At 44.6% G+C, this 22,527-nt stretch overlaps 1 protein-coding gene across 2 annotated transcripts in view; it reads left to right on the top strand.

Annotated features, from left to right (window-relative positions):
• LOC119466129 (cAMP-dependent protein kinase type II regulatory subunit) overlaps window positions 1-22,527 on the top strand; it is a 168,149-nt gene that overhangs the window by 127,785 nt on the left and 17,837 nt on the right. For both annotated transcript variants that reach the window (XM_037726618.2, XM_037726617.2), the window contains exons 3-7: window positions 2,068-2,120; window positions 6,333-6,416; window positions 9,592-9,633; window positions 13,392-13,715; window positions 17,541-17,615. In XM_037726618.2, coding sequence (XP_037582546.1) covers window positions 2,068-2,120; window positions 6,333-6,416; window positions 9,592-9,633; window positions 13,392-13,715; window positions 17,541-17,615 — 578 coding nt within the window. The remainder of the gene's footprint in view (window positions 1-2,067; window positions 2,121-6,332; window positions 6,417-9,591; window positions 9,634-13,391; window positions 13,716-17,540; window positions 17,616-22,527) is intronic.

Consider the following 22,527-nt stretch of genomic DNA (forward strand, 5'->3'; position numbering starts at 1 on the left):
TGATTATGGGCCACCTAAATTAAGACATCTGATCACCTTAGTTCAGTGTTTGTCACTTAATCTGCTTCCTACGCAAGGTGATATGCAATTAAGGTTACTTCTCTTGTATATGCATAACATTTTCCCTATGACAGTGATTATGGGCCACCTAAATTGAGACATCTGATCACCTTCACCTTAGTTCAGTGTCTGTCACTTAATCTGCTTCCTACGCAAGGTGATGTGCAATTAAGGTTACTTCTCTTGTATATGCATAACATTTTCCCCATGACAGTGATTATGGGCAAAGTCGCTGGTATTGCCATCACCACTTTCACAGTCGAGAGTTTGATGAAATCTTGTCTGGCGAGCTGGCATATCAAAAAGGACACAAAGACTTCTGGTCACTGACCAATTTAGAAGTAAATTGATGTTTTCAGAACCATACAGATTCCTGGCATTGTGAACAAAAAAAAAAAAAAAAAAACGTATTAGTTCTAAATGTCAATAACTTTTGTCTCAGTCATTGACCAGAAGGCTTTGAGATTCTTTGAACAGCTCTTCCATTATAGTGTGGTAGTGTTGTTTGTCATGACATATCCTGTTCTGGCCTTAGTTTTATACACAGTTATGCCTCCTGGTGTAGCCCTTTGGGCAGAGGGTTATTGACATTGGGGTCACCTCAAGCAGATTGTTTCAGCAGCACTTCTCTCGTTCTCATTCACTCTTTGGCCTTGAAGCCAGGCGTGTAGGGAACAGATGCTGCAGTGAACTGGTTCAGTTTGTAAATTGCATCATCTGAAGGTTCTTTCTGGCTGCAGACCCTACCTTTTCTCAGTGAGTGCGCTATCTCACATTGTGCATTTGCCTAATGGTGGCTCTGATGGAAGAAGAAATAGAAGTGAGAACAGCATGTGCTATCACTTAGCTCTGGCATGTGGTCTCGTCATGAGAGCCCGGCCTACATCTTCCACATCATGAGAGAACACATGAACACGTACACGGATTAAAGAACTGGCAGTGTGAACTGCATGTGCTAGCACTTAGCTGTGGCATGTGGTCTCGTCATGAGAGCCAGGCCTGCATCTTCCACCTCATGAGACAGAGCACATAAACGTGTACACAGATTTAAGAATTGGCAGTGTGAACTGCATGTGCTAGCACTTAGCAGTGGCATGTGGCCTCGTCATGAGAGCCCGGCCTACATCTTCCACATCATGAGACAGAACACATGAACATGTACACGGATTAAAGAATTGGCAGTGTGAGCTGCATGTGCTAGCATTTAGCTGTGGCATGTGGTCTCGTCATGAGAGCCATGCCTACAACTTCCACAAAATGAGACAGAGCACATCAACACATACACGGATTAAAGAATTGGCAGTGCGAACTGCATGTGCTAGCACTTAGCTGTGGCATGTGGTTTTGCCATGAGAGCCAGGCCTACATGTTCCACCTCATGAGACAGAGCACATAAACACGTACACATATTAAAGAATTGTCAGTCTGAACTGCAAGTGCTAACATTTAGCTGTGGCATGTGGTTTTGTCATGAAAGCCAGGCCTACAACTTCCACATAATGAGACAGAACGCATGAACACGTACACGGATTAAAGAATTGGCAGTGTGAACTGCATGTGCTAGCACTTAGCTATGGATTGATGTCATGAGAGCCAGGCCTGCATCTTCCACCTCATGAGACAGATCACATAAACACGTAAACATAATAAAGAATTGGCAGCTGTGTTGTCATTAACTTACCATATACTACTGCCTTGCAAAAAAAAAGACCATATTTACAATTAGGTAAGGGGTCTGTAATATGCACTCTGCACAGCCCTAAGCTCTGAAAGTATAATGCATGTGAAATCTATAGAAACGTTTGGCAAGGATGGAAAATTGCCAGGAAGTGTTGCTGCAGAGCGCTTTACAGTGAGATGGAAATGTTACTTGTGTTTTTGGAAGACAAGCGAATTGATTGAAGTGGAGTTGTTGGCTTTACTAGAAAGTGCTTTCGTTGCATGATGGATGGTGTGTGATTATTCACTGAGCCGGCAACCCTGAGGTTTCTCTTGGTGTGCTTGCAGTGTTTGCCGAGCACTACGATCCGGCCGAGGATGATGATGACGAGGGTGCCAAGGTGAGTTAAGTGCATTGTGAACATTTGGGCAGTGCCCCAGTTTATCAGTGATAATGAAAAACAGTGCAACACATGAAGTGCAAGGCATAACACATTGTATTAAAGCATAGTCTCATTTGGCAAATTAGGTGAAGGCATCGTGCAGATAACATTATAAGAGGGGACATGGCAAAAAAGAAAAGAAAAAAAGCTCTGCAGTCACATATCATTGTGAGTAAACATTGTAAAGATTATAAACTTACTGACAAAAGTAATTCCTTCTCAGGTCACACATTTCCATCGTTTATTTATGAAAATGAAATGAACTTCCCACTATTTTCGTTGTTTGATCCTCTGTGTTTGAACGTAACTGCAGATCTTCATTTTGGAACATAGTGGCACATATCACTTTGTGATATGACATGCATGCATTTGGGTCCTTTAGTACATGCAGAGTGTTCATTTATTGTCACATTTATACTCCTTCCTACTTGAGCTGTATACATTCGGGTGGGTGTTTAACAAGGGAATACTACAGGCAAATGTTAAATCAAGGTAAAGTGATAGGGTAATACTCAAAAATGTCTCTAATGCTTCAATACTGCAATACAGAACTTTAGTAAGCGAGAAATCAAGGTGAATGTAGAACATGATTTGAGGCTCCACCAGTACATTCTAATACCAGCCCAATGATGTTGGAGTTCCTCAATACAGTTTTGTCACTAGTATTCAACTGCTGATAAAAGGATTGTTGCATTGCATTATAAGGTGGAAAAAAATACTACTTGTCCAGTTCTTGTCGAGTCTTAGAAAAAACTCATCGAGTTACCCTTGACATCGACGCCGCGGGTGGTCGGGAGGCTTGTTTTCCGCTCGACCCTGCACCGCCTGCACTGTCATGTTTTGGAAATCTCTGTATTGCATAGTGCTGAGCTTGTTTAGCTGTCTTGCGAAGCTAGTTCTAGAGAGTCAGCCACGTGCACACAATATCCAAGTGACAGCGACACGACAGACGGAGCCTGACATGTCTCGACATGGGTGTGACATTGTGAAAAAACATAGTGACCAACTTTCATTGTTGTCTGAATAAATATAATCAAATGTCTGCAAAAAAAAAAGAGCTCAAATGTGTGGCGAGGCCAACATTTTAATTGGAGGGTACTAGATCTAGTTTCAATATGCCGTCATCGCCAGTGAAAATGCATTCCATGCCACCAGTGGTAAATGCTGTGGCGCCATCTGAAGGCTAGAAATGGCAAAACATTTTGGGGCTCCATGGCCTCAGTGATTGTGCACACGTACGTGATATCACATACTTTGTACTCAATGTGAGATGAGACGAAGCGAAGGCTCATTTTACCATTTATTTCTTGCTGTCACGGAAGAGAGCATGTAGCAAGATTAAGTTTGGATCCAAGTGGGCGCACTGGTTGCTTTAATTTTACTTCATCACGCGGTAACGGGTGGGTCACCGCGTGAACTTCCGGGCGAGAAGTGAAATTTCTGTTAGCACTAGCAAATGCCACATCCATATGATGTCTTGGGATGCTGTCAGCTGTGTCTTCACTAGGTTGCTGGCTGAGCTGTCGTGTCTTGAGGAAAAAAAGAAAGGGCAGTGCTGGCTGTCAGGTGGCGTTTTACTCACCGGTGCAGTAAAGGGTGGCATATGCAACGTCACACCTTCTCACTCATGGCAGGTGATTTGAATTGGGCTAGTGGAATGTGGATCCTTCAGATCTTAAACTAAGTGTGCGTTTACCTCGCTCAAAACATAGGGTGCAAGGTTTCCGGGGTAGTATTTTCACAGTCCACGTTAACATAATTTAGTACCCTAAGCTATCTGAGTATGCATAGAAATGAAGGAGTTGAGATATTCGAGCTATTTCTTTGGGGTGATAGAATCGAAATGGCAACTGTGTAAATTGCTTACATTGTTCCACTTAAGCGACTGTTTAACAAAATTACGTAAACAAGCACTTTAATTAGAGTACAGTAAAAGCTCGATGATACGATCACGGCTAATACGAATTTCCGGATGATACGAATTTTTCTGTGGTGCCGGCCGAGCCCCATTAGTTTGCAACGTGCTAGAGAACGGTTGTTACGAATCGATTTTCAGCCTGCGTCGGTTGATATGAATAAATGCCGCCCCACCGACGGCCGCGAAAGAGAACAGCGCGCAGTCACGCGCTCTCTCTCCTTCTCTTTTGGTGCGGAGGCGCGGCGCCGGACAGCGCGGACTCCGCGACTGGGCGCGAAGAGTTTGAAGCGGTGGCGCTTCAAGAAATAAATGCTTTTTACGTACATGTGCCTGAGTGAGTTCACCTCTGACTCTTTAATTAAGCTACAGTCGAATCTCGTTAATTCGAACACGCTTACTTCGAACATACCGCGTACCGACAATGCTTTTAGCAGCGCGCCAAATAACGCGGCGGCGCCTCCGACTGGCATTGCTCCGACACCGCCATAGAGCAAAAAGCTCAGGAGAGACCCCTCAATGCCGCGCGCGAAAGAACGGGGAAAAAAAAAAAAAAACCCGCGGCGGAAGTTTCCCCCTCTCTCAAATTGCAAGGTCGCCATTTCTGCATCGCGCCGGAACAAGCGCGTACGTGCCGACTAGAGTGTTCTAGACAACCGTATTCTAGCACACACTAGTGCCGACGTCGTCTCAGCCACGCGGATAAAATGGCAGTGAACCCTTCTCCTCTATTTTCTAGTCACATGTTGACCTTGCACGCTGCGGCAGCAGCGCAGAGGGAAGCAGCGGCGGAGGCACAGTCGGGCCAACGAAACTGCCACGCCCGCAAACGCTCGCTTCCCGATAACGGCAGAAAACGAAACTTCAGGGGGCGGCTAAAATAAGCTGGCGCCAGCACGGCGGCGGAGCGCACGGAGTCGAAGGTGAAAGAGCTACGAGGGAGTTGAGAGGGAGGGCGAGGGGAGCCACCGAAGCGGCGGAGTTGACGCGCCCATATCCGCTTCCCTGCCGCCCTCTTCCCTCACCTTCGACGGTCTCCGCGCGCACCCGTGTGCCGGCGCCGCCCGCTCGCTCCCTGAAGCTTCGTTTTCTGTCGTTATCGGGAAGCGACCGTTAGCCGGCGTGGGCAGTTTCGTGGCCCGCGCTTGCTATGCGCTTGCGCGCCGCGATATTTCACGACTCGCACCGTTCGTGCATCGTGCTATGGTGCACGAATACTTCAAAAATACGTCCTTTTAATTCGAACAAATTTTCGGGCCCCTTCGAGTTCGAATTATCGAGATTCGACAGTAGTTTTAATTGTGTTTCGATGATACGAATTTCGGCTAATACGAATATTTTTCGTGACCCCGTGAGATTCGTATCATCGAGCTTTTACTGTACCTACAGAGTCTCTTGTTACATTAAATTTGTATCGTTGTCTTCTGTGCAATTCATAACGATTTTTGTATTTGAAGAGAATAATACTGTTAAGGGCTGCTTCTTGTTTGAAAAAGACTTGTATGTTCTAGTTACCTTGAAGGGGCTTTTAAGCAGGTTGGAACATTTCCAATGAACAAATGCGTGGTAGTGATTGTTTTAGTCATATACATACTGGGGAATGCATAAATTTAAATGAAAGGTTATTCAGTGTACCTTCCAGTACCTATGTAAAGTTTCCTTGGTCGTCACTGATGCCGTGTGTCAGTAAGCACGCCTTGTTGTGCAAGACAGTCTAGACCAGAAGTGAGGTCAAACAAGCGAGGTGATTCCAGGAGATACAGCTGTTCATTCTCCAATGTGTCAGTGCAGGAGGTTGCACAGATTGTCTGCCTGAATTTTTTGTTTGTTGTAACTTTATAAACCACATTTTTCATTGTGTCCTCTTTGCATATGACAATAGAAGTGCATCCTGTACCTTCCGATTAACGCTTTCACTTGATAGCATTCCAGTTAGCATCCCATTATCTGTGCATATTGTCTTTGTTATGCTAAAGATATGCGGCGTTAAGTTCTTGCTTTTTTTTTGCCTACATTCACATGTCAGTACTGCAGTTGCTGACTGCTCTAAGCCTTCTTTTTGTTGCGGTGACACGTTGCTTTTGCAGTTTATTTTTTTTTTTCTGTTTGGAATTGGCAGACAGCTTGAATGACAAAGATTGCGTAGCTTTTTAGAACTACTATGTGGATTGGTGCTGTAAGAAGGGGGAACAAGATGGTTTTGATTCGAATAAGGTGTAACAGAGTCTTTATTGCACTGCTCACGTTTTGTCCAGGTGGTGTATCCAAAATCGGACGTGCAACGCGAGAAGCTCGGCGAGGCGGTCAAGAACATCCTGCTGTTCAAGTCCTTGGACGTGGTCAGTATGCCTCTCAGCTCCCTTAGAGATGCGTCTAGGCAAAATTTTTTTTTTTTTTTTGCCATTGCCCACTTACTTGAGCACCTTTCTATGAAAAAACCTCGCTACTCTCGGCATTGGCCCAGTATGCTGCCTGTGGTTGCAGTTCATCAGTAAACACTAAGCAGTGTTTTTTTAACTGCTTCCATTGGAACACATATTCCTTCTCATCATTTTCTTTTTATATTTCAAGTTTCAGCCCTACAGTTTAATATGGGTACAATGCAGTGTTGTGCACTATTCTTGTCTCTGACAGCAGTAATTTGCTGTTTGGGACTTTAAAGTGTCTTCAGTATGCATCACCATATACAGTGGAACATTGTTGATATGATTCTGCGTAATACGTTCTTCAGGATGACACATTTTTCTTTCTTTTCCCGATAATACGATTTGGTTGGATAATACGTTCAATGATATGATATTGAGATGCAACGAGATTCCACTGTATTTTGATTAGTGTGTGGACTTCCTTCCTGGTGCAGTAATTGGCCACTATTCCCCCTTACAAATCTTACATATAATCCTTTATGTGCCATGCACGAGCCTTGGTCGATTGCAATTTGTTTTTTCTTGCAAAAGGTGCCAAGGATGAGTCAGGCTCGTCGACGTGTTTGGGCACTCTTTCTATTCGCTGTTAATGAGCTGGGCTCATTCATACTATTTTAATGTTCAGGTGAATTCCCTTTTTAGCCGCTAGAGGGTCTTGCGAGTCTGTTCATTCGGGAAAACGGATGATGTCTTCCAGTCACATGTTACCACACTCGTCATGAAAACAGGAATTCAATCGATTGAGTGAAGTTTCCTGGTGATAGCAGTGTTTTCAGTACAAGGGACATGTGTCTAAAACTAACCTCTAATGTCTAGGGCATGCTGCAGAAGTAAACCGCCATCAACTCTGAAACGTCGAGTTGACATACATGGTTCTCCTTATTGGGTATTAGTTGTGTGTTTACTACCCACATGTTATACATATTTCGAATCAGCGAAACATTCACTATCCGGATATGCAATAAAAAAATCATTTTCTGAACATTCTTTTTTTTTTTTGCTGGCACTTACAGGTTTAACACAAATTTATGTGTGATAAGTCACATCACTTACTGAAACATTGTGCTGTTAATGGGTTTTATACACTCAACACTTGCACACATAGTGATTCATAACAAACAAGGTGTCAAAACACATTAGTATCTACTTCAAATGTCATGTGCACAATTGTGCACGTGAAGCTAGTGCCTCAAATGCAAAGACACTGATTAAAATTACATTTAGGATGTTCGACCTGTGATTTAAATTCAAATAACATTTGTAAAGTGTTTTAGTAAATTGAGGTGGAAGGTAGACGAATAGATGTTGGCCCTCAGAGTATCAGTTTGCCTTCATGTAGTGGGTTTTCTGTCATAGTTTTCAGAATATTTTTTACATCAGGCATATATGTATTTCAAGTATTGGGTCTATGCTTTCCAAGTCTGCTAGACATGAAATAGTTGATATTCTCATATCTAATGTTCTTGTCAACAGTTCTCGCATAGAGTCCACGTTCTGTAAATGTGACAAACCCACTAAACAATTGGTAATTCCTAATTTGCTCTGCAGCTGTATGGTTTTCGTAATTCCGAAAGTACTACAAGAAATGTGATAAAAGTAAATTCTTAATGGACAGAATTAATTCGCATCTAAAGGAGTTATTGAACTTTCTCGTGGCAATCCCGTGGGCGCTGCCATGTTTGATCACGTGGTGATGCATCCATTACTTGCCTCAACTGCCTCCGTGTTTACAATGGATGTGTATGACGCCGGTGCGGCTTAGTAAACCTCTGTTTCGAGAGATATTGTAGACAGTGACTGGGTGGACGACACGAAGCTTTGGCCACAGCTTCAGAGAACATGCAAAAGCGCTTTCGGAGCTGATAAAGCTATGTCCAAACGGCACGGGAAGTGTATATATGGTGCTTGTTCTAAAAGCAGGGCAAAATACATATTCCAAGCTATCCAAACTTCCCGCTCATGAATTGTATCAGGATTAGTGTGTTTTGCTCTTCGTTTTTTTTATTTGGCAAATATTTCTGACTCAGTAAGGTTCCTCGGTGCGGTCACTATCTGATAATTTTCTGCCTAATCGCTCGTGGGTGTGCTCAGTTCCATTAGATTTGTTCTTGCTGCGCACAAGGCTTGAAACGTAGCTGTTCTGTACTTTGTAATAGCTTGTAGCCAATTTGTATTATCGCTAGTAACTCGCTCACTCTTGTGGACCGTCACGAGACATTCAGCTTCGACCATTCGTGCACTATCGGAGTAGTACAGTCATTAATTGTGCGTATATAGTGCACACATATTCAAGTGTGCACCCATTCACTTATTCTTGACACGTTTCCGAAAGAGTGGGCGTAAGTTTCCGTGTCAGTTGGGGTAGCTGTGTGTAGATACTGTGTGCGAAACCTACTATGACAGAAAGCGGCGCTACTCTCTTGATCATTGTTTAACGAGTGGTACTCACTTTTGCCGACGTATGATTGGGCTGAAGCCCTTCCTTTGAAGGTTAACGATACAACGTGGGCGGATGAGCAAATTTGTGTATCCTCGAGGAAAGCCGTACATCTCGAAGTGCCGGAAACACATATGGGCCGTTGCAGCAGCGGTCCGCGAACTTGGCCACACCTATTCATTACATTCCTTAATATGCCAGTCACCATTTTTGCAGCCAACTACTGCACACGTCTTCAATACACATGATTCAATCCAGCATGATTGGAGCACAGTGCGTTAGCTAAAACTCAGTTGCATTTCCGACAGCTGATCGCACAGAATCAGGGTAAAAGCGGCAATGGTTTCGTATTCGTGCGCGGTGGCTGAGGCAGCATACGGCGCGCCGCTGAAAGTGCTCTCATTTCTCTAGAACAAACTGCTTAGCAAAAAGGGTCAATAGCTTGGCTGTCAGCAGCATATTCATTTATCCAAATGGTTAGTTTAATGTCTAATAACTTTAATGCAGCTACATCAACTCGGACATGACAGAAAGCGATGGGATGTGTCTAAATGAATCAACAAACATGGTAAATGTGTAATGTGAACGTTTTTGACAGTTTATGATTTTGATTCATGTCTTGCTTTAACACCAGTTTTTCTTACTTTGCAGACTCAGATGCAGGAGGTCATAGATGCCATGTTTGAACGGAAGGTAAGTGGATTTTTCTTGTCCCACTTCATTCATTTGGCTGAATTTATCATAATGATGGCACATGCCTGCAACTTGTTCCAGCAGCAGTTGCCATCACCTTACAAGCGGCATTTACATGAATGTCACAGAAGCGTACCATATCTCATGTAAACAAGGTAATTCGCTTGAAAGGCACATTGCATGAAATGTGCCCAACAGGGGTAGCTTGAGATGAAAAATGCACATGCCAGCAGCGCATGTAAACAGAAGTGTATCATATCACGAATTATGGGAATGCATTCATTGTGGGATGACAACTGGCCAAGCAAACAGCAGCGGCCACACTGTGGAACATCAAAACAAATATGGTGGCTGATGGAGCAGGGCAAGCACAATTTTCTGTCAGTCACGAGTACATTGCGGGCATTTAATTAATGTCTTCATTATCAATAATAAATTAGGTGAACATCAGCAAGATCCTTGATTTGCTGCGTAATCGTAGCCAGGTCCACTTTGAGAAGATAGAAGCAGAGATGACCGTGCTCGGCTACCACTAGTCATGGCCAACAGTTGCACATCCGCTGTGAAATTACGTTTCCACAGAATAAACAATGCTTAAGTTTGCCCGTGCAGGTAAAGGTACTTTTGCTGCATTCCGCAATGCAACAACAAAAGGCAGGTTTGTCTCAAGTGAGAGCACTAACTTTCAAGTGGTGGCGTAAGCTTGCTGTGCAGCAAAATGTGCATTCATGTAACATGCAATGTGTAGGTAATATGCGATATGGTAAGAGAATGCAATACGCCTCTACCGTATCGATGTAGACGCAGCTACTGCCATGTGCAAGTTCAGGGGGGAGGCCTGTGGCCTTGTGTTTTAGTAAAGGTTACCGGAGCTGATATTGTTTGCTCAGATGCTGTGACGCATTTTAAGATGTCACTCCCATGTAGTTGTGAAATAGTGAAAGAAAAGTTGCAGAGTAACGCTAAAAGGAGCAGTGTTATACATTTAAACATCGATAAAACGAAGTCAGTAAAATTGGTAACTTATTTCATTATATAGAAATTTTGTGATATTGTAATTAACCTTTTAAGCAAATACGTAGATTTGCCGATAAATTTTTTTTATGCGGAAGGGGCCATAAATTTTCAGAATTTTCTGGCCATTGGAAAAAGCAAATTTGAATGAGAAAGAAAAGTTCTTTTTGCTGAATTTGAGATTTGGCGACGAAAGATACGGTTTCATGCCATGTCGATGATATCTTCATGTGCCCAGTACGAAGCGAAGCCAGCCGCGCTTACGCATACGATCCGCCCTGCAGCGCATAATGTGGGACAACACTATCATGAAAAGTGTCGGCAGCAGGGAAGGAACGCTTCGTCTGCCTCTGGCTTTCAATGCCTGTCTGAAACTCAAGATTGCACAACCTCCACTTCTAAACATGCAGGAAGGCAGTGCACATGATGGCATGCCATCTTGGCACGCCCACTCTTTGCTCATGCAGCAGATTACCTCTGAAACAGTGTGCACAGGCGGCATATGCGCTCAGACGCACTGGCAGCCATGCACAGCCATTGCCGCGCTATAAAGAGACGCGCGCCAACCTTGCCCCCACTTCCATTTTATTATAAAAAAGCTCAAGTAAGCAGCCAGAACTGGCTGTAGGGTATACTTTATGCAATTGCTATCACCGTGTTAACATGACAAAGCATGTGCCGCACAATAAAGTTCTTTTGCGAGTTGCAAACACTAGGAAACGCAGACATTACCTGAATTAAGTGCATTTTCATGCTGGAAAAGTCGTGTTACCTGTGTAATTTCGAGCCGTCCGCACCCTAAGGATCAATTCACTGTTTGAAATCCGTACCATCGTGCTGATGCACTGGTGATAAGGTATCAGCGCGAAATAAAAAAAAATGAAATGTTGACTTTCATTTCTGTTGTAATAATCAAACTCTAATGAAGACAATAATGAAAATAGAACTTTAGGTGTATAATTTATCAGTATGTACTGGTTAAGTGTTTCTCTTAGTGTCTCTTTAAGAATGGTTGACTGTATACTAGGGGTATGCGAATATTCGAGTTCCAAAGTTGAATCAAATAATATTTAATCGAATAATTCGATTCGATTTTTGAACAGCTAGTATTTGAAGTTTCGAAACAATACGACAGGACGAATATCTAAAATGCGACAAAGGCCAATGGTGCAACTTGGTTAGGGTGGTGTGGTTAAAAATAATGCTAACGTCGTTACAGTAGGCCTTTCGTTAAACCTTTCGCCGGTATCCTGGTTCAAAAGCCATCGACAAGCCATGTCACTAGCAAAGAAGGCCAGAGAACAGTGTGGGAGACTGTCGAACTGCTGGCGTCAAAAAAGAAGCAACACAATGAGCTCACACCTTATAGTCAAGAAGTTGAAAAATACTTAAATTAGTCGCTGATCCCAAGAAAGGATAATCCTTGAAAATATTGGAATGAGCATTGAGCTTCACTGTATCAAGGAGTCTCCAAAATTGCTTTGCGATACCTTTCAATCCCTGCTACAGAGGTGCCCAGTGAACGCATGTTTTCAACTGCAGGAAACACCGTAATATTGCGGCGTGAGAGCCTGAAGCCAGGTCATGTGGAACAGCTTGTGTTTCTGCTTGACAATTTGTAGCCTTGCAGTAACAGTCACTCACTGCTTTGTGTGCTCAAGGACATGAGCAGACATCATTTCTTTCTGTAAATATTTATTGCGATAGTAATTATATGGATACTCCAAGTAGATTTCTGCCATCGCTGTCGCCTTGAGGTTCCGTATGAAGTTCAACGGCAAAGAAATTGTCGCCGCGCGCTGTCTGCTGTATGTGCGAACGCACGGTGGAAAGCAAACGTGACTTCCATCGCGCGAAAGGCCGTGGGGGGACGGGAGGGAGTGAGAGGAGGTGACGTTTAGCTGCGGCACCAAATGCGTATTTATATAGAAACATTGCGAGGCGAGAAGGTGGTAAAGACTTCTGATGCTGCTCGACGAGTGCCCTGTTCTGATTTCATCGAAAACCGCCGAGCCGCTGCCAGAGGCACCGGCAGCAGTCACCAACGCCGCGCGCTCGGTGTGAACGCGGGCAAAACGCCGATGGCGTCGACAACAGTTCTGCGCTTTGGTGGTGCTGCTGCATGTCCAAGTTTATACAGCTGATAAAACTGCTATCCTTACTCCGTATAGCTCTCTATTAATGTGCTATCGCAATTGATGCTTCGCCTTTCGGGTGAACTGCGACATTTCTTTCAATAAAATATTTTGTATTCGATATTCAATGTTTTTGGCCACTATTCGGCACTATTCGATTCGAATTCGATTCGAGATGAAATTTCACTATTTGCACACCCCTACTGCATACATGTTGGGAGCAGGCTCCTGGCAATGCTGCCAGCTCAATTTCACCTGTAGATGGTTGCCCATTCTTTTTGTGATACATTGAGTAAAAGTGAGTACGGCTACTAACACAGAGGACACACCAGACAGGACAAGAAGGCCCAAACTACCGATTGCTTCGTGACCAGTCGGTATTCATAAACCACTTGGTCACAAAGGAGTCGGTAGTTTGTGCCTTTTTGGCCTGTCTGGTGTTTCCTAGGTGTTAGTAGGAGTACTGAGCTTCTCTCAGCACATTACAAGATGAATGACTGCCAACTAGCTCTACTCTAGATGGGTGTCATCAACTGGTGGAATGCTGGTAGTCTGAGGACGGCCATTGTCCTTGCTCACTCCTTCAGCCTCTTTGTCATTTCTGCGCAGGTCAAGCCGGGAGAGGTGGTGATCAAGCAGGGTGACGACGGTGACAACTTCTACGTGATCCAGACCGGCACATACAACATCTTTGTGACCACGGACAGGGAGCAGGACAAGCTGGTTGGCAAGTACGAGGGATCGGGCAGCTTTGGCGAGCTGGCACTCATGTACAACATGCCGCGAGCGGCCACCATCACGGCCGTGACAGAGGGCTCCCTGTGGGCCATGAACCGACAGACCTTCCGGCGCATCGTGCTCAAGAGCGCCTTCAAGAAGCGCAAAGAGTATGAGAACTTGCTCGAGAAGGTGCCCATGCTCAAGTCCCTCAATGTGAGTGCGGCACTTCTGTTTCAGTTTGTCATTTTCGTGAATCTGTCGCACACTGTGTACTAGGGACCCACTGTGATTGTATAATGGCTCTCATGACAAACGTAGTGGCTTCTTGTGACAATTTAATGCCACTAGCTGTGCTGTCAATTCACCACTAGCGTAGCGCCACTAGCTGGTAACACACACTGTGACTGTATAACGCCTCTTGTGACAAACGTGCTAGTGACTCCTTGTGACAATATACTGTCACTAACTATGCAGACATGATTCAGCATTAGTGTACCGTGACTCGCTAGTCACGGTACACTAATGCTACATTCGGTACACGGTGACACTGCATTCGCCGACCGATGATTTGGATCCGACGAGGACTGCCAGACCGTCAGAATAATTGGGAATCCGAAATACCAGATTCGCCCCAAAATAAGTGACTTTATTTCACATGTGGCTAAAAAGGCTGTGCCTTATTCTTGGATCGTCACTTTCAGAGCACCTTCAATTTTGCGTGACTATAGCACAACACGCATTGGTGTTCACGAGCAACGTCATTCTTGGCACAATGCCAAGCACACTATCTTATGACTGTGCAACAACGCTGCTGCCCGTCGATGCATCTAAGGCTAGTCATGAAAAATTGCGAAAATAAAAGTGTATTTCGAATGTGATCATTCATGAATACGACTCAAGTTTGTCAGTGCGTGTTGCTGAGCACACATTGACTTGACTTTGGCCTAGACATTGTATGGTCGTGATTTTCTAGCTATGCCTTTTATACTATTTATTTTCATGCCTTTTGCACTTAGTCAGTGGTCAGAACAACGCTGCACATGCATTATTAACGGGATCAGCCGGCCATGAACAGTAGATGATAAGAGTGGCATAGAATTGAGTGGAAGACGTCGCTACAAAATTGCAGCCCATGTCTCAACCATTGTCATGCTGTTGCTACAGATAGATGAAAATGCAGTCAACGTATGCACCGAATTCACTTTAGTGACTGCTAGATCAAGCAGGCTTTGCTAGTTTTGTTTAGGCAGAGTGCCGGTGACATGGCTGGCAACCATGCCAGCGACAACTGAAAACGAAATTATCGGTATTTCTGTTTCACTGACTCGGTCGCCATATGAGCACCACCAGTCATGCAGTCAGAGTCCGAATTATCACACGATGAGCTATAAGGCATCCAAAATTTCAGTAGTCCTTATATATTAAGTCTATGAGGCTATTGGCGATGCTGAGAGGCTGTTTGAATAGTCAAGCATGTCCAAATAATCGGTTGTTGACTGTGTATTGCACACCCAACAGGAAAATTGCACAACATGCAGTCTGTCATGTCCCAGCATCCAAGATATGGCAGCAATAGTGTGTCTAGCAGGTGACGCTAGATGTGCATCACTAGCTAGAGAAACTATAATGATACACATCTGATGCTAGTGATGCATCTTGCTAGTCATCCAGCACCGTCTGATGCTATTGATGTGGTTGTGATGCATCACTAGCATTGCATCATTAGCTGGCGACACATTACAGTTGAACCTTGTTGTAACATCACTTACAACACAACAATATCTTCATAATATTCAATATACAATATTGTTTTCAATATACAATATATATTTGTCACTTTTACGGAATTCTTAAAAATTGCCTGTGGCAGGTAGCTTAATTATTATCATTGAGCTGGGTTATTCTAAGAGGCGGACATTAGTAGCATGAGACGTTGAAATACATATTGAAGTAATTATCAAAAAATGACTAATGAACTTCTTAGGTGATTACTTTACGACCCATATTGCAATTTACCACTTGTAGCTGGTGAGTTTGCAAGATGCATCCACTTGAAATGAATTTTCAGTGTGACACCAGTTTCGAGATATTATTTCCCAAAGTGCAAATACAAAATACATGGGCGTTCCAGTTACTTTTGTGCTTCAGTGTATAAAACGGAATTTTCGTAATAAAGTAAGTGGAACAACAGTGCATCTTTACGGCGAGTTTGATGGCACATATCTCCAAATTGTAGGAGTCATGAAGAGTCACCCAAAATAGCAGGCGCAAGTTGGAATCAGTTAGTGCAAGACAGGGGTAATTGGAGATCGCAAGGAGAGGCCTTCGTCTGGCAGTGGACATAAATATAGGCTGATGATGTTGATGATCTCCAAACTGGTGTCTTTCCGGAAATTCATTCCAAGTGAATACGCCTGACAAGCTCACCGGCTACAATTCGTAACTTGCAATATGTGTCATAATGTAATTAACTAAGAAATTAATTAGTGTATTTTTCTTAATTAGTTGAATATGTGCTTTGATTTCTCGTGCTACTAATGTCCGCCTCGTCGAATAACCCAGCTCAATGATAAGAATTATGCTACCTGCCACAGGCGACTTCTAAAAACTCCGTAAAGCTTAATTTTGAACACCCGGTACATTATAAACATATACAGTTAACTCGATCCAGGCTGAAGGTCCCGGCCGACACCCATGCATTTCTATAGGCCCAAACTTTTGTTATTTCAATCCTAAAATTGTCATTCGCTGGATAATTCAAACTTGACCAGTCAGCACACACACGCCTGACCTGTCTCGTGGCCCCAATAGCGACCTCTTAAGGGGTCGTGTCTGTCTCTGTGGAGCTTAGGGGTCAGTGAATTAGTTGAACGCACGTAACTCCCGTAAAAAATGCCTATTTTGGGCCTGCTGGGAAGGTTTTCAATCAATAACGATAGCGCACAATGTCTCGATTATGGTATTGAGCAGATTATAACTCAAGCCTCTTTTAATCCTTTTTTTTAAAATTATGCCGTAAATTGCCTGCGCGGTGCAATGGGACAGGATCACAGTGTAGGAAATATGTCTCAGCGCAGTTGATTAGGAGACGGTGAATACATTGAACACACGTACCTCTCTCGTCGAAAACAGTTATTTTTAGCCTTCCTTAGCAAGATTTTCAAGCAATAGCGGTAGCTGAAAATGTCTGATTGCAGTATTTACCCGATTCTAAAGTGCACTTTCTTTTACCAAGAAAATTGGGCCAAAAATTTCCTGTGCACTGTAATCAAATACGAAAGCATAACTACAATAATTTGAATGAATGGAATTCGACTGTATGGCGACATTGAGTCACTAGAAAGCTATCTCTCATTGTGTCGCTAGCGGCTCTATATAGTCAATGTTTTGCTAATGTGCAGTGCATCACTAGGGATGCGATACTGTCATAGTGCTTCGCTAATACGCGTAGAATTGCTAGTGATGGTATATTATTGATACATTATGACAATATTATCACTAGCAGTGTGCTGTATTAGTGACATAATGTGGCAGTACAACTTAACTAAATATTGACACTGTACTAGGGACACTACGTGACCATGTTGCTTCACTGGCAATGATGTACTAGCACATTAAGTCACCTACTTATCACATTGTCAAAACGGGGCCATGGACCATGTCAAGCCTTGCTGGCTGTTTGTCCACGGTCCTCAACATTGGTTGTATGTTGGAATAAATATTGATTTGATTTGATTATCACAATAATCACCCAGGGGACGTATTCTGAAACGTTCCACTTCGGCGATTGTTTGCCTTTCGCCTTCAGGCATGTGCTGATTGGCTGGTTGAGCAAAATTGAGTGACACGTCGGGCTCAACCAATCAGCTCATTCAGTTTTGTTAAAACAGCCAATCAGCGCGCGCCTGAAGGTGAAGTTGTCCTATCACCGAAGTGAAACATTTCGGAATACATACCCAGCAGTGTGCATGCTTTTAGTGGCAGTGAAATGGTTTGCCCATGGAAAGCATACTCATTGATTTGGTCTTTCCTGCACAGCACTACGAACGCATGAACCTGTGTGATGCCCTGATGCCACGGGCGTTCAAGGATGGGGACCTCATCATCATGCAGGTACGGCTTCGTAGCGAATAGTTCTTCTGTCGTGTGTGGCATTTACGAAATGTAGGTGTGACACGTAGAGAAGGTGGTGCACCATGCACCCTCAATGTGCGGACATACACTCGAAGCTTGTTATAGTGAAGTTAAAAGGGAAACCGAAACTAGGTGGGTCAGCTCGATGAAGCCATAAGTGACGTCGACAGAACTGTGCCACATGACCAGGGAAGCCGCAATAGAAGCATATTGGGCGATTGTTGGGCGTGCGCCATGGTCCAGTGGTGGCTGGTAACCTGGTGAGAAACGCGGGACGACGTGATGGTACAGTGGGCTGTGGTGGTGAGAACGTTGGTGGCACGGTCTGCGCTAGAACTTCGGCGTAACTTAGAGGTGCAGCCAACGGCGGCGGTGTACGCAAGGATGGAATAGCTCCAGAGACTTGCTCCTGTAGCATTTATCGCAGGTTTGGAGTCAAGGATGGCGTAGAGCTGGGAATGGCAGCGAGTAGAGACAGCTGCTGATCTCGCAGAGCAGGGGCCGTAGTCAGGAACTGCAGTTAAGCTTGAAACAGAGGCATCCCGCGTGGAAGAACGGCAGGTCAGGAGACGTTTGCGGAGTTCGTCATAACTCTGACAAAGGTCAGTGACTTCGACAACGGTCTGTGGGTTTTTTGATAGGAGCACTTGAAAGACGTCTTCTTCGATGCCCTTCAAGATATGACGGATCTTATCGGATTCGGTCATTGATGCATTGATGCGCTTGCAAAGGTCGACTACGTCTTTTATGTACATTGATGCATTGACGTGCTTGCAAAAGGTCGACTATGTCTTCTATGTAGTTGGTGAAGTTCTCACCGGGCTGCTGGGAACGGTTGTGCAAGCGTACTTCAGCACGAAGCTTTCGTACCGTGGGTCGACTGAAAACTTGTACGAAGCTCGTCTTGAAGTCGGACCAGATGCAAAGTTCAGATTCGTCGTTGCGGAACCACACGTTCACGACGTCCGTGAGGTAGAAGACCGCGTTGGTCAACTTATGAGCATTGTCCCATTTGTTGTGGACGCTCATGTGTTTGTAGGATGGGAGCCAATTTTCAATTTCGTCTTCATCGGAGCCGCTGAATATTGCTGGATCCCGTTGTTGCAGCGAGCCCGAACATAGAAGTGTTGGTGGTGCCGGCGGTGGTGTTTGGCTTGCGTCATCAGTCACGATGGGCAGCAACTTCCGACTGCAGAGTTCCAGGGTTGGCGAGAACCTAGCAGCTTCCACAAAATATGTAATGCAGTTTAATTAACAAACTAGAATGACACACAGGCAGGTCTGTTGATCGAGCGTCAGGCACCGAGCGCACCTCGCTCTGTCCTCGAGCGAGGCGTTGACGATGCACCTGAAGAGCAGGCCTATCTTCTTCGCTATATTTCTTATATATCCATTACCTTGCTACATTCATATTTTACTGCAATAGGCCCAATGAGGTGCACAGCTTTAAACATGCAAAGAAGACGACGGCTTTGCAGCCTGCAGAACTACACGGCGACATGTGCAATTAAATTTTAATAAAGCAGCAAGACAAGCTTGAGCCTGTGCAATGCATGACTTCTGAGCACCTGACGTGACATCTTTTATGATAGCTGCCTTCTGTTCCAATGTGATGTTCCTTTGCTTCCTCTTTCACTTTCCGCTTGGTTCATCCGTATTGTTGTGAAACTGGTGAAACGGCAACACAGTTGAAGAGAACAGCTTGCATGCTGTGCAGTGAACGAAGTCTGTCATGGTGGAGCAGCATGTGGCACTAAACACGGTGAGCCAACTAATCTGCTGATCTGGGCTGATGCACCGCTCTCATATGTTTCTCAATGTAGTTAGGAGGCCAGAGAACCTCACCACACCGACTTGGCTTAGCCAGCTCGTGGCCTCCGAGATTTTACCAGTGACGATGCAATCTCTGAGGTCACGCCTAACTACCCCTGCCTGCATTGCGCACCGCAGTGAGAAAAGTGGATTGACTGGTCTTTCACATCGAACTGGTTGCTATCACACTTGTGTCTCTCACTTCTCAATGCAGGACGTTGAGCAGACTGGCAGAGCGAGCTGTGCTCCCTGTCGAAAATAGAAAATCCTCTGTACAATTACCCCCTCTCTCTCTTTCTCTCTCATGCGGTCCAAGATTGCACCGGTGCAATGTTGGAGGCTGCACCAGCCTGTACAGTGTGCCACAGTGTGAGAAGTGTGAAGCCACTGAGCTTGCGTCACGGTGTAAGAATAATTTAGGTGCTGACGCTTGCCGCTCCCCGTAGAAAGAGAGCGCGGACAGATTGTGTTCGCAGATGACCTTGAGTGAGCGGATGTTTGCGCCGCAAGAATACAGATGGCGCTGTAGTATGGGAGCCCAGGGGCCGGCGCTGCCCGCGCGGCATGCATTCGCCGCGCGTGGTGTGAATACATGCCGTATACGTGCTGAATGAAGTGTGCTTGCTGAAACTCCTGTGTGTGTGAAGGCTTGTCCGTGTTCTCCAAAAGTGTTGTGCTGTGCCTGTGAGTCCTGTGATTGCATTGTTCGGCTGACTTGTATTCTGCTGGGATTCATTCAAGGTTTACAACGCTGCGGCATGTAATGCCGAGTGCCAGTTAGCTGCACTAAGGCTTGCTGCGCTTCATAATGGGCAAAAGAAAATATGTTTTGTACCACATTGCCAGTCGGAGTATTGGACTTGTAAGGAGCATGTGTCGCTTTTCAAGGCTCCGCCTGAACCTGGACGTTTTGAAAAGTGGCAATGGGTGATTGCGAGAGCAGGTAGAGTTTTGCAGCCTGCTGACCACGTGTGCCATGTATTATTGTATTGTTGCCGATGTGCTTTTACCATTCTGGAAAACAGCTCTGCTGAAGCGTCCCTGACCAACACAAAGAGCAGAGGTAGACTGTCGCACCCCAACTTGAAGCTCGTAGAGCTGTTGAGAGCAGCTGAGGAGTACTTTGCAAAGAATTCACAGTTCGTCTGTATACTGGGAAACGGTGAAGCATGTGCTTGACACAAAGAGCGTGACTTTTCCATCTGCTCAGCACAAAGAAGAGGTCATTGCACAAATTCTGCACTATTTCTTAACAATGAGAGTGAGGCAGCGCTGTAAGGCCGTAACCATGAACTTGAAGAAACAAGCTCAAGAGAAAAAAAAGCTAGCAAAACGTTGTTCATCCTGAATTTTGTTTCCAAGTTTACAGAATATACTAATTTTTGTTATAGTTCTTGTGAATGTATGTTTTAAACAGTTTGTGCCATATAATGTATAGTTTTAATTGGGACAGAATAAAGTGTATGTTCAGCCATTCTTTCAGCATACCACTCTTAACAACAAACGCAACAAGTAAAGAGCATTGTACACACTGCCAGACCTACTTATAGTTGGGTGTTTTTTTCTTTTTTTTTATCTAAGAGCTGTTCTCTCAAAATGACACAGTAGGATAGGAAAATTATGCACATTCATGGGCAACAAGAGCACCAAATGTAACCGCTTTAGGTGCTGCGCTTCATTTAACTGTGTGACATGCACTTCATAAAGCTGTACTGCACACGGCTTGCTGTACTGGCGCAAAGTATAGCTGCCATCACCTCTACACTAAGCGGAAGAAGACTGCGCAAGGGTCGTGTGTCGAGCGAAGTTTGTAACCAAGCACATGTGTAAGCTTCGAGGTACATTGGTTCAAGGTGCTTTGAGAAAGTTAATTTTGGTTTGCTTTAATTTGCTGAGACATTGGCGGGAGCAACTAGAAAATACGATCGATATACAGCTAGGCTTCAACGTATGCTAGCTATCGGAGCTATTACAAGAACGCCGGTGAGAAATCAGCTGCACATCCACTTAGATATTCAGTCTGGTTACTGCAGAATCCCGGTGTATTCATCCATGTGCATACTTTTCTTCAAACCCCGATATCAAGCGCGACAAACGAGCAAAGCTCAGCATTGATAACCTACGAAGCGGGAATCAATGAGCCTCTGACTATTAGCGCCACCTGTCGCTGGGAAACGGAAACAGCGTAGGCGGCAAACACAATCTGGATGCTGCGCCAACCGCAGTGTCATCACCTAACTTATTCTTACACCGTGACTTGCGTGTAGCTACACATGGTGGCGAGAAAGACCAGTGTTGCTTGATGGCATATTCGGCAAAGAGAGGCAGGAGTTTTGAAGTGTGGTGCCAAATGACTGCCGATCCCCGTCAAAAGTGATATACTCTGTGTGCAACGGTCAGGTATTTTTGGTTTCAGAGATGAATGTAGTTCACTATATTCATTGGCAGGACAATCTTACTTCGTTAAAACGAGGCTTTAAATGCATAAATCTACTTGGGGATTGCAAGGGGAATTTCATTTGCTTCATTACACAGTAGACTTCTGTTATTTCGACTCTGGTTAATTAGATATTTTGGTTAATTCAATCCCGGCCAAAGATCCCATCTGAAGGGACGGCCAGCGCCCGTGCGTTTTCTGAGCCCAAACTTTCGTTACTTCGATCCCAAAGCTGGCCTTCGCTGGATAATTCGAACTTGACCAGTGAGCACGCACGTGCCTGCCCTCTATGTTGGCCCCAATAGCAATCCCTTTAGTGGCAGCGTCTGTCTCGGCAGAGCTTAAGGGACAGTGACTGCGTTGAGCACACATGGCGTACCGTATTTACACGATTGTAGGTCGACCCATTTTTTCAAATTTGGCAATGCAATGTTGGGGGGTCGACTTAGAATCGAAACCGAACCGTGTACCGCTAGTAACGGCAAGAGAAACGAGAAATCAGGGGTGCTACGGCGTGGTTACAACTTTGCACCTACGTTTTTATGGTTACGGTAGAAGCGTAGCGTAATAATTTACTGTATTGCATACATTTTGATTGCGCGCACGACGAGCGCACGGCTCTTGTGGGAGCATCGATCATGG

This window comes from Dermacentor silvarum, chromosome 10 (genome assembly GCF_013339745.2).
Source record: "Dermacentor silvarum isolate Dsil-2018 chromosome 10, BIME_Dsil_1.4, whole genome shotgun sequence".
NCBI classification, from domain to species: domain Eukaryota; kingdom Metazoa; phylum Arthropoda; class Arachnida; order Ixodida; family Ixodidae; genus Dermacentor; species Dermacentor silvarum.